This window comes from Erpetoichthys calabaricus, chromosome 10, assembly GCF_900747795.2.
Source record: "Erpetoichthys calabaricus chromosome 10, fErpCal1.3, whole genome shotgun sequence".
In the NCBI taxonomy this organism is placed as follows: domain Eukaryota; kingdom Metazoa; phylum Chordata; class Cladistia; order Polypteriformes; family Polypteridae; genus Erpetoichthys; species Erpetoichthys calabaricus.
This window is the reverse complement of record NC_041403.2, coordinates 67,620,441-67,634,409: the sequence shown is the minus strand read 5'-3', so window position 1 is coordinate 67,634,409 and position 13,969 is coordinate 67,620,441. Positions and strand designations below refer to the sequence as shown.

The 13,969-nt window shown below is 35.2% G+C and overlaps 1 protein-coding gene across 1 annotated transcript in view; it reads right to left on the bottom strand.

Moving 5' to 3' along the window:
- kifap3a (kinesin-associated protein 3a) overlaps positions 1–13,969 on the bottom strand; it is a 145,123-nt gene that overhangs the window by 51,886 nt on the left and 79,268 nt on the right. The window contains exons 12-13 of the mRNA XM_051932977.1: positions 811–919; positions 32–144 (exon numbers count right to left, since the gene is read on the bottom strand). Coding sequence (XP_051788937.1) covers positions 32–144; positions 811–919 — 222 coding nt within the window. The remainder of the gene's footprint in view (positions 1–31; positions 145–810; positions 920–13,969) is intronic.

Genomic DNA, 13,969 nt, shown 5'->3' with positions numbered 1-13,969 from the left:
ATTACAATTAAGAGAAAAGTTGGATTCTTACAGTAAATAGATGTTTAGTTGGACCGTCATGCTGAGAAATGTTTCTTATCATTTTCATCAAAAGAGGATCCTTAAATTTTAGTGCTTTTTTCATAAGCATCTTCAATCCATTACCTTTAATTATTAAATACATACAAAAAATACTTAGAGTCAGACTACAAAATATACACAAAAAGTACTGAATAAAATCCTTCTAATAACATTAATCAGTTTTATACTGTCTCTGTCTAGTATATCTAACCCAATATTACAATAGTTACAGATCGAAATTGCTAGAAATGACTTTATACAACCAAAAGTGTTGTTGTATATGGAAGGATTTGGTATTGATAAAATACATAACCTATGTCTATATAAAAAATGAGCTGCCAAATCAATACATGAAACAGAATATGACACAGCTAGCTACACACAAAAAAAAACATGAAGTGCTTACTATGGATTACTTTCTTCTAATCTCTACTCTTTGTCATACAAAAATAATTTATGCTCATGCTGTACTCTTCATCTGAACAGTAGCTGAACTGAATATTTCCATTTGACATTTTCTACATATAGTTGACTGTATTTTACATATGACAGTCTAAACTTTTGCCATTTTTTTTTTCTTTTGACCCAGGGAAAATAAGAGCAAACACTTTGTCATATTAGTAAATGAAGCACATGACTGAAGAATATTTAGGATTAAAAGGATTAGAAATTTTATTGTATGCAAAAATAAAAAAAAAAAAAAAAACAAAAAGAGAGGAAGAGATGATTGATTTCCTTAGGTTAGTTTACCTTCACAGATCAGCTGAGCGTTTCTTTTGTTGGCAGCTAGATTAATACAAAATGAAATTAGTTCTAGATCCATTCGCTCTTCTGCACACTCAAATAGCATCTTCATCAACTGTAAAGAATGTAAGCCATTTTGTATGAATCATTTGATTATGTTTAGCTCATAAAACACTTTGCAAAGAGAACTCAATCAATAGCTGAATGTATTTTTAGGGAAGAAAACACATTTACATCATGGACTTAACAAATGAAAAATGTAATGAAAAAATGCTTATTTACTTGCATTAAAAGTTCTAAATAAAAAACTTCAAGCTTTCTTAGTAGGAATTAATTGCCAATTTGCTTACACAAAACACCTGGGGGGTTTCATTTATAAAACTATGCATGAATTTGACTGAAAATATGCGAGTAACAAATTACAGGAAAATGCATTCAATAAAAAAAAAAAAAAAAAGACTCATATTTATAAAAATGAAGGAGCACGCACATTCCTATGCAATTTATCCTTAATGATTCACAGTGATCTGGTAAATTTGTGCATGTGAACATGCTTCTAACTCTGCATGGTTGTACCTGGCAACAACCATACATGAATTATGCTAATCAACCTCATACATATGTAGTCATGATGCTGCAGAAATTCATTAGCTGTTAGAGCAGCCTCCCTTTTGACACATCTAGACCTCTCCACCTGCATTCAAGAGTATCTATCTGCACTCCTCAACTGACCGTGTAAGATCACGTATTACATTACAGCATTTCATGTCTGTGTTCTGGAGTTCAGGGAAAGGTATAAGGCACTAGTGTCTGAGTGGGTAGTTGTTATTACCCGACACTACTGCAAATTGCCTTTTTATGTTGGCTACAACATGTTATGTTTTACACTTGTACACTCACACTATAAAAAAAATCCAAAACAGCAGGCATGATGGATTGAGGCTTGGTCAAAATATTCCCGATCCGTTGGCCAATTCCCTAAGACGTGACAATAGGTAGTCTATAATAACTGACGAAAAACCAAACAAATTCTACAGTGCAAATATGCAAAATGAAAACAAAGTCTGACATAATTGACATGATTGTCAATTATGAGGTGCAATATTTTTGTCAACACACATCATTTTAAAAGTTTAAGTGATATGAATTATTATACATTTGAAGCATCATCATTTAAATGGTTTGGAAAGATTTCCCAAGTTGACCAAGAATTTCGTCCTTTCATAGTTTTTCTCTGAAACGTGTATTTGATGGGTCAGAGCTGTCATAAATATACATACATTCTCTTGTCAAGTTTTCTTTCATAAATCCTGACGGTTGCATAAAAAGCTCTGCACACACATTTCAAGCCTCTTTTTGTACATATGCAAGTTTTACAAATCTGACCCCAGGAACATTTATATTTCAAGGCAAAATGTCTAAGGGAAACATAACCTGAAAAAATTAATTACAAATAACAAGCACAGTGGGACATGCTTCAGCTAAAGCCTTAAGATGTCCTAAGAAATTATACATACGTAAAAAAACTCACAATTAAATATTATATTTAAAAATACATTAACTTCACTATTTTTTCACTTGTCCAGTTGTAAAATTGACTTGACAGTTGTAAAACCTTTGGAATATGGGATGAAAACCCAGATACAGAAAGAAAGAATGCAAAATCAATATCGATTTAAATTCAGTCTCAGGATTCTGGAGCTAAGAGGCAGCAGGACCAACCACTGTTTCACTGTGAATCTTTCAAGATATTCATGTGTAGTGCCACCCTCAGCTTTTGGCCGCTCTTTTAATTTGAATCTTTGTCTTTTGTCTAACCAAAGCCGAGCATTAAAACAGTGTGTACTAAGAGTGGTAGTAGGCACTTTTAATACCTGAACCTTGTGCCTTTTAAATACCCATATTTCATTTTTACAGATTTTTTTTCCTCCCACGAACAAATTAAATTAATACAGAATGTATTATCTTAAGGTAATGTAAGTAATGCTACATGCAAATGACTTTCTTTTAGAACTTCTGCAACCTCAAAAAACACAAAACTGATGCAATGACAGTGTAGAACAACTGCAAGAATGCTTCTCCTGTACTGACTGCGATGTGCTGACATCTTAACAGTCACTGAATGAGGTCACTTATACTGTAAGTGAATGTATTAAATTCAGTGAGTTGATGATAATTAAGAACAGAAACTGTCAACGTGTAACCAAACAATAAGCCATAGATCACTGAAGAGATTAAAGCATTACTATTTGGAAAAACAACATGTTCATTATGAAGATAGAAGAAAAATGAATTTTACAGGAAAGGATTAACAGGTTAATTAAATAAAATAAAAAGCTGTATGGGGGTTGAACGACAAGTTGGTTTAATGATAACGCTCCAAAGCAGGTTTGGAAAGGCTTAAAAACAATCACAGGGCTGGGATCTTCTAAAAAGAGTTAGATCTTTTCTATAGGCAAAGACCACAAGCTTTTAGAGATGAACTTTTTTTTTTTTGATTTGAAACACATGATTTCAGCACTGCAGAAATAAAGGAGATGCTTTATAAAAGCACCAGGAATACCACTGTGATGAGGTTTGGTTTAACTGAAGTGCAGAAAGGATTGTGGCAGGTAAAAACAAACAGGACAGTTGGGCCAGATGGCAAATCAGGCCGGCCCTGAAAGTCCTGCTTTAAGAAGCTCTACAATTTTTCATTTGCTTTTTAAATGGTCTCTGACCTGTGGTATTGTACCTAAGCTGTGGAAACAATCAATCATTACCCCTTTTTCTAAGGTTTCCAGGCCAAGCTGTTTGAATGACTATAGACCAGTGTCAGTCACTTCTATTCCAATGAAACGCTTTGAATATTTGGTGTAGAGAAAAGCCAAGCAAAATGACACCTTTTATTGGCTAACTAAAAAGATTACAATATGCAAGCTTTCGAGGCAACTCAGGCCCCTTCTTCAGGCAAGATGTCAGGGGCCTGAGTTGCCTCGAAAGCTTGCATATTGTAATCTTTTTAGCTAGCCAATAAAAGGTGTCATTTTGCTTGGCTTTTCTCTACAATCATAATGGCTAACACGGTACAACACCCTAGTATTACAAATATTTGGTGAAAAACATTTTAATGACAAAGTCTTTTTAAGATAACAACCAATTTGCTTACTGTGCAAACAGAAGTGATGAAGATGCTCTGCTTGTTATCTTACATCAAATTTACAACTTTCTCGATCAGCCTGGTTCATATGTCAGAGCACTATTTTTGTATTTTTCTTCAGTGTTCAATACCCATCCAGCCTCATATAGTAATAGGGAAATTGAACAGTATGAATGTTAACCCCTTTATCACATTATGGATTAAGGACTTTTAAACTGTTCACAGACAGTCAAAGTACAGGACACTTTTTCAAAAGTCATTCATTCAAACACAGGAAGCCTGAAGGGGTGTGTCTTATCATCATTATTATTTACTCTGTACACAAGTGACCTGAGATAGAATGATGACCACAACTCCACTATCAAATATGCTGATGACACCATGCTCATAGGATGCATATCTGGGAAAGATGAAAGCCACTATCTAAATCAAGTGGACTGCATGGTAAACTGGTGCAGTAAGAACAATATCACTCTGAATGAAAAAAAGACCAAAGAAATGATATTTGAATTTAAGAGACAAAAATCTGCACGTTCACTCGTTGTTTGGGGAAGGAGGTAGAAATAATGACTGAACATAAATACTTAGGAACTAACCTAGATAACAAATCTTAAGTGAAATAGAAACACAAAAAAATTCTCTAAATGCAATCAGTGCTTATTTCGCCTCCGTAAACTCAAACTATTTAAAGTGGACAACGACCTCATGTTGTTCTTTTATCGCACTATGATGCAGTCTGTTATCAGTTTCAGCTTCATTACCTGTTTACTAGTCTGACACACAAAATTTTTTAAAAAGTTCCAGTAGATTACTAAGCATGTAGTTAAAGTTATTGAGGCTGATGTAGATGATTTGGGAAGTGTGTGTCAGTGGACAATGCTAAAGAAACTGGAAATCACCTCATTTGATGACAGACATCCATTACATGTAGAACTTAACTTCAGTAAATCAGGAAGGATAGTCGATTTGAAAACCTACACAAATTGCTCCAGAAATTCCTTTCTTCCTAGTGCCATATGACTTAAGGAATATCAGAGAAAATAGTAGAGGTTTGATATGTGTCCTGTAACTACTTTTTGTGTAAATATACACAATCAAACTGCGTTACCTTAACCTGTCTTGTCTTTGTTTTATTTCTTTCTACCAAATCTGTATTGCACAGGACCTTAAACTTTTCTTCTTGCACAAACTTCATGGTTTATTCTGAAATGTATTTTGTTGCTGAAATATCCAACTTCTTCTCACTTTAAAAGTTTCCCTAATCCTTGGACATTTGCTTCTACTATTTGCTATAAACATATCCAAAAAGATTTTGTTTCAGAAATCCACGCACTTTATTGCAGTTTCCAAGGTTCCATATAAGCAAAGTACTGGTAAGTTTTCTATGTAGATCATACTGTACTCTGAGCCACTATTTTGGCTATAGCTAAATTTTCTATAGGTCTAATGCAGTAATAATATAGATCATAATCAAATTCTGTCTTTTCCAGATCTTGCAATGACTTCAGTATTCCTTTTTAATTTTTTTACTTAATGTCTCTGACAGTAGAAAGCTCAAGGTTGAAGCTTGTAGATCCTTGTAGCCTTGCTTCTCCTGCTTTTTAAGAGCTAGCTATATTTATCTGTTGTCAGTCTGCTACTTAGAGGATTGTTGAGAGGTAAGAAGAATCTTTTGATATAGTATAAATAATAACTGTAAACTAAACATGTGAAAAATGTGTGTTCAAGTTTTTACCCAACACAGATTAACTTCTTTTCACTTACATTTACAGATTTGCCAGGAATGTATGTTTGTAGACATATTCATATTTTGGCACATGCTTGCTTGCAGTGATTTGAGTGTTTTACATTGTGTCAGATTCATCTGGATCCACCCTGTCTTAAAAGTAGAAAACTCAAAGGTGATAAAGGTGTTATTTGCAAGCATGCCCCTTATTTTAGTCATTACTTAAGTGGACAGATTGAGAAATCTTAGGTTACTTCCCAGTGTGCTACCTTTCATTATTTTTCATGCCATGAAATTTTCTGCACAGTTAGTTTCTGCTTTGTGTAATGAATATTGAAGAGTGCATGATTGCACTCTAGTGACTAATTAAATACAGTCTGAACTGCTATGCAGAAGGCAAGATTTATTTATAAGGACAGCTTTGAATACTTGTTTTGACTGCATAAATTTGTTTTATTTTTGTGCAAATCTTGCTTTCCATGAAAAATGGCATAAAAATTTAGAACATCATAGACCAATACCAGCAACTCATCATGATGTTTAATATTACATCGAATCTTCAACCCATATTGAAGTGCTGTGTACAGGCAAAAAGACAGCATTTATCGTGTAAAACAGTGTGAAAAAACATCAAAGAAAAGCATCAAAAAAGAACAACTACCACTGCTGTTACTCACTTCCCAGTATGGATACATCCATATCTTACATTGAATAGAATTTTAACATTAATTGCCCCTTCTGAGTTTTTGTTTGCAATGGAAAAACTCTTGGAAGTAGGCCTCCACACTTGTTCTGGTTCCTGGTGATGATCAAAATGCTGCATTTTACTTAAAACGCATTTTCATTAATTTGTCTTATAGGTTGCTAAAGGTAGATGAGTCTCACCCAAAATTTTACATTTTACAATTCTACCCTTACCAATCTGCGTTGTAACCTGGGTATAGATGGTATAAACATTTCTTCACCAATTCTGGAATTACCATGGAATTTTCTCTATATGGTCCTCAATGTTTGTTCTGCCTGTCATGAGTTTTCTGATTTTTCTTCTTGTATTTTTTTTCAGTACTAATTTCTATGCAACTTTATAAAATAAACCCACAATGTTGCCTACAAATTGCATAATTAAATTTTAATATGTCCTTTTTTCACTCTTCTGTGAAATTTTGGCTATAATATACAAATGCCAATCGTGCATCTAAAATCTGGCTTTAATTTTGTACAAAACATATAGGACCTTCCTTCAGAGGGTCGGAAAACTAGCTCCAAGAATCAAAATCTCTCAAAGAATATCAAACTTCTAAAAAGTAAAAGAACAAAATGCAGTACAGCACATAAATTAATTTGCATCTTGTCATGCTACAGTTAATGAAACAAAACACTTTAAAGGAATGTTCTTAAAAACATTCAAGGTATATTAAGTAATTCAATTCAATTCAATTCTTTCATCTTATACTATACCAGAAATCATATAGCCAAAATACTTGAGTTGATTTAATAATCATTTTCTTACAGTATGTTTTACATAAAGTACCTATAAATATCCTGGATACGCAGAAACTGTGTCAGTACGTCTCACGTATCTTTGATTTTTCCTGTCAGTTTTAAAGCAGTAGTTCATGAAAATGAATAGAACTAGTTATTGTTCATTAATAACTACAATACATAATTTATCCACTTTTGAAACCACTTAATTCAGTTAAGAGTATTGAGGCATCAACCCTGGCAAAATCACACACATTAATGCTCGATGGCAATTACAGGCAAATTTCATTAGTCTACTCTGGTTTCTCGCTGAAATCTTCCTGATGTACAGGTTAATTGGTGACTCCATACAGCTACATCAGTAGGCGTCAGCTTCACTTGACAGTAAATTGAATATGTAAGTCACAAAATGGATGCAAGTATATGGATGGACAAGCAGTACAAGCCACAGCTCCCTTTTGGCATTACATTCCACTCTGAATTATGGTAAAAAGGGCCAAATGTATAAAAATGGTATGATTAACAATTATAAACCACAGTAGTGATACATTAGATCACACAAATTAGCGCTGTAAGCAGAATTAAAAAGAAATTCTGATGGCTACCTTAGTGTACGTAAAAATGTTTTACATACCTCTTTACCATGTGGAGTGGTTTGTCCACTTACCAAACAAAGCAATTTAACTGACCCCTTCCATCTGTCTCTCTTTTCTTGACCCTAATGTGTCTTCCTCTGGCATGCAAGCTTTTACCATCCTTCCAAATACAGACTCATGGCTTTAAGAGCTCTGTGGTACTATAGGGATACTAGGTGAGAACTACTCCAGGTATCAATCCTCTCCGTCTCTTTACTAAAGCTTTCTCTGGCATTATGTGACCTAGCCATATCCTTACATGGACAATGCATTTCAACGATTTCCACAAAAGTAGAAGATCTTTAACCTTTCAAAAGTTTCTAGGGAGTAAGATAGTAACTTTGTCCTCTTTGGAACTACAGATTACATCCCTGATACATAATGAACAATAATCAGGGGTGGACATATCTATAGTTCGGACACCTGGGCATACCAGTTTTAAATCCCGGGCACACCAAACTATAGATTCATAATGCCCAGCAGTCTAACAAATGTTTCAGATCCTTTGGTCCATGCAATATTTTATTTACCAAGAACAATTTGATAAAAACAAAAGACCCAATTTTTCATGTATGATTTTAACTTTGGTGTCACTTTTAAAGAAAGGTGCTTATTGTGTGCCTGACTGCCGCAATCACCTTTAAAAGCCTGGTTTATACTTGATGCATCCGCTCTGGTGGCGAGGGCAGCACAACGAAAATGACATCAGATACGGTGACATGCACCGGGTTTTTGCTGCTTGTTGTGCACAATTTATTTTGTAACTACACAAAGATGCATACACATACACACGCACACCATTAAGCAAATTAATTACAGTAATACAAATTTTAGAGCAAGTCTATAGTACTAGGGTGTTGTACCGTGTTAGCCATTATAAATGTCGAGAAAAGCCAAGCAAAATGACACCTTTTATTGGCTAACTAAAAAGATTACAATATGCAAGCTTTCGAGGCAACTCAGGCCCCTTCTTCAGGCTAGAGCAAGTCTATAAAGTCAACAAAAGAAACAATAGCGTTAGCTGTAAAGCAACTGGAGCAATGAGGGCAAGAATGCCAAAAGTTACTCTTATCCTCTCATCATTTACCACAATGTAAATAAAGTAATAATTAACACATACAGTACTTTGTTATAGGCTTTTTTTTAAAAAAAAGAAATAAAGAGGTGATGACAAGGTAAATTGTTTCACTACTGCCTCAATATCAGTTGCAAGTGAAAGAAATAATTACAAGTAGCATTATGACAAAAATAACAAGAAAATAGCTTTTCAAATACTAGAAGTACTTTTTTTTTAGTGGATTAAGATGGGAGATATTCTGGAGGGGACAGCATCACAACCAAGTCAGAGAATGTACTGTGCTATATAGAGACAGCATCTAGAAACCAGATATAAAAGCAGTAACATTAGACTGTTAACTCTACTAGTCAGCCTTCAATATCTATAAGTCAGTAGAGCATTAGCATTTATTTCATGAAATGTACAATTCTGAAACAAATGTACAACTGTACCAACACGTAATACTTTTCAAATGACAGGGCTTACTACAGCTAAAAAAAAATCTGAAATATTCACCAGCTTGTTCATCTCATGTGATCCCTTGAATGTTCCAACAATGCCTCTGTCACAATTTTGGAAGTGTTCACCCTTAGGAAATGGACATTAATCTTTAGAAGTCAGAGGGCTTTTCCTCATTACAAACAAATCTTGCATTATGCAGCCACAGAAAGGGCATGAGAGTAATCTTAAAAAAGGAGATGCTCTCCATTAACCACTATGAATTTTGTGCTTCTAAAATGTATACTGGAGGTTGTAAAAATGTTCCCTACTATTAGCCCAAAAACTACACAGAGTAAACATGCTTTTCCAGGCCTAAACTTCATCTTTAATAACATGAGGACCCTCTTAATGGTCCAAGTGTGACACATTTTAATGCAGCTGTATACACAGGTCACTTGCTGTGGTCAACTAAAGATGTATAGTATGACACTGTAAAGGACATATTCCACCTCAGAATAAACTTGAAAGTCAAAAGGATGATGTTTTTGACAGAGAAACTAATTAGTGGGGTCTAAATTAGATCTGAAAACAACATTTGAGAATATGGTATTAATGCACCACTGCATTTCATTGTTGATAAAATATTATCTCTCTATATATAGTAATACTGTATATTCTTAGTTTGTCACTTTCTAAGAAATTGTTCAGAGAATTGAGAAGAATAAAATGTAATGTGTAATTATTTGTCTTTAATTATTCATTCATCTTTTGTATTCATTGTTCGAAACTACTTATTTGAAGATAGGGCCATGGAGGCTACAGTCTACCCTTGTAGCAGCTGAAGCAAGGTAGAAACAAACCATGAAAAGGCACAGGATTATCAAGGAGAACAGATACTCTATATCCCATACTTAGTCATACAATTTAGAGTTGGTGATGAACCTAATCTGCAAGTCCTTACAGATGTGTACGGAAACGGGAGAAAACCCACGAAGATAATCCTCCCACACACACCCCCCCCCCACCCCCCCCAAAACCAAAGATTTGACCTCAAATATTCAAGAGTGGATGAGAAAACAAAACCAATCTCTGTGATACCATGCTGATATGTCTTGAGTGATGTACCTTATTAATTGCAATATAGTTTTCAGACTTTATACATTTTTTTATTTACAGTTGTTTTAACATAGTAATTGTTTATGATTGCCAACAGCACCAGAAACCGTTCCCTTCCTGGATCCTGGTAGAATAGACCCTACCTCCTTATGAACCTGTAATACATTAAACAGGCTGAAAAAAAATTGTGTGGATTGATAATACAGTTTATGCAAGTCATTTTAATTACTGCATTTGTGCATCTGATTGTATAATGACATATGCAGATCATCTGACAATGATGTATGCATATTGCATTGAGATGCTCTGCATGGGAAAAAAAAAATTGTAATTGTATCACGTACTGTATGTATGCCAATGAGAGGGTTCATATTATGCTCAAAACTTGAGTATTTATCATTAACTTCCTATCTCCTGGTCCTTACTAAGCATGTAAATTCATGAACATATTATGGTCACAGACAAAATATAACTCAAGCATTGCACAGGAACTCATTTTTTTAGTGCTTCTAAAGATACATTTCAGTGAAGTACAGTAATGTGCTTCTTTGTTGTTAAATACAATTAACAGGTCACATAATAAAAGTACCTATTTCTATGTTTATTTCATAACTAAAATGGATTTTTAATAAGTTTGTCACCATTAATTTTTACTGAAGTTTAAAGTATAATAATTTGGTATTAAATCGTAACAAGAAATCCAAAATACAGGGATAAATTAAGTACTGTGAAGTAGCAAAATTACATTTGTATATTTCAATGGCATTTTTCCTTCCTCACGTGACTTACATACAAGAACATCCATCCATCCATTCATTTTCCAACTCACTGAATCCAAACACAAGGTCACAGGGGTTCTGCTGGAGCCAATTCCAGCCAACACAGGGCACAAGGCAGGAACCAATCCCGGGCAGGGTGCCAACCCACTGCAGGATACACACAAACACACCCACACACCAAGCACACATTAGCGCCAATTTAGAATCGCCAGTCCACCTAACCTGCATGTCTTTGGACTGTGAATGGAAACGGGAGCGCCCGGAGGAAACCCACGCAGACACGGGGAGAACATGCAATCACCACGCAGGGAGGACCCGGGAAGCGAACCCGGGTCTCCTAACTGCGAGGCAGCAGCACTACCACTGCGCCACCGTGCCGCCTCATACAAGAACAACTTAAAACATTTGATATATGTTTCTACAGCTGGGAGACTGGCATATTAAGTATAAAAACAAAAACATAAGTAGTTTGACAAATAACAGAAGACCATTTAGCTACTCATGCTTGCATGGCTATCTAACAGCTATCACCAACTGCCTCACTGTGTGGCAGAGAGTCAATGATTAGAACTGAACCAGTAAAGTTATGTTTTATACTTCAACATTTTAGCTACTAGATCATATTGCCTAAGTGTTAAGTTCCACTTTAATTTTTAAAGCTTACATTTTTTTCAGGATCAAAAAGGAAAATATTTCTGAAACTCGTATCAAAAAATATATTAACACATGCATACATATAGTATGTAATGTACATGTATATGTACACACATTACAGACAAGAAATACATATGGGACAAGAATATATCTGGCCACAAATCATCTGGCTACAGAAACTTTATTGACAAAATTAAATAATGACCCCACCATAACGACACGAACGAAGCTGACCATGAAGGGCATAATGCGATTAATATCCATTTGACATAGGTGGGGGTTGATTTGATTTTAGTTTTGTTAAGTTAGACTTGATTATATGAAATGTTATATGCTTTTAATAAATTCAATTAAAAAAATGTATCAATTTAAAAGAAAAGTCACTTGCATTTTAATGAAAAATACAACATACAGAAAGAGGGCATGCCAATGGGATCTCCATTATCAGGACTCTTAGCTGAGCTGGTTATACAGAGATTTGAAAGCATGGCTCTAATTCAGTTCACACCTAAACTTTGGATTTACTATGTCGACAACACATTAGTCATATTAAAAAACGAACAGCTGAATGAATTGCACAGCCACATCAAATCAATATTCCCTGCAATTCCGTTAAACACAGAAAAAGAAATGAACCAACACATTAATTTCCTGGACTTCGTGTTTATTGCAAGGAATGTTATGCAGACAAAATATTACACTTTTCTAGCAATCACTCCTCATTGCGTAAATGGAGTTGTGTTAAGACTCTGTTCAGAAGGATTCATACCCACTGTAATACAATGAATACTAAAAAGAATGATATCTTTACCATCTGTTCACATCAAATGGCTACCTCAAGACATTTATCAAACAATGCTTACATTAGGAGGCATCACAGACCTTAACAAACAATCGACTCTAATCTGATCTCATATCCTACATGGTACACCCTATCCTATCACAGTGGCGTATTAGAAAGTACAGTGTGCGTCCTCTCCATATCAGGCATCAAAATAACCCATAAACCTACAAACACTCTGTGGACTGTTTTTTTTTTAAAGAACAAAGGCAAGAAATCTGCATCAGAGACACAGAACACAGTATGCCATGCAATATATGCCCAGCTGTATATGTGGGACAAACATCTAAAACACGCAATACGCATACAACACTGCAAAGCTGTCAAAAGGATGAACCCACGATCTCTATTACATGCACATGCAAGTTCAACCAGACACACATTTAACTGGAACATGGTATAAGTAAAATTCAGGGTTAATACTAAAGGTGCCAGAGAGCTGGCTGAATCATGGCACTCAAATGAAAATGCCATTAACAGAAATTTGGACATGAACCCAGCATACGCAGGCTTAAAAAGGAGGACACCTAAATGAAAAAAAAAGACTTTATGACTGACACCTTCCGAGCCCCACCCCACTCCCTTATTTGCGATATATTGCCTTTGATTCCTATTTGTCTAATCATTGTCCTCAGATGATGACACCTGGTAGGTTGTCAAAAGCTTAGGAATAAAAAAGTATTTTAAGATATGTGATTAATTTTCTCCCTTTGTGGATTACTAGCTGCAAATATGCAAACCGTATCACAGATCTTCACTTCCACACACATACATTATATTTATACAGAGTTGGGCCAAAATGAAGTACCACATTTCTCAAGGTCATTGTGCGAGGTAGAGGCAGCCAAGTGGGTTAGGAGTCCTTTGATAGGCAATTCCTTGTAGTTTCCAGTCGGCAACATGCCTTGGTCCATTGTGCTCCGAGTTTTTGCTTTCGAAGTGTTCTTCGAAAACAACAAATCCATCATCACTAAGCAACACACCTTACGAAGGCACTTCAGCATTCCTCCTAAAGGTGATGTCCCAAATCGGAAAACAATTCTTCAGTGGATGGCTAAATTTAGTCCTTGGACTGTATGAACGCCTGAAAACACCCAAGCTGAAAGGGCATCACTTTTGCAGTCTCCTAGACATTCAGCGAGCAAACATGCTTCTGCTTTAGGCATTTCCAACATGTCTTTGAGGATGATTTTACAAGAGAACCTTAATTTCCAGCCATACAAAATGATGGTATTTCAGGAACTCACTGATATAGGTTGGGAGAGCCATACAGAGTTGTGAGCGAACATTCTGCA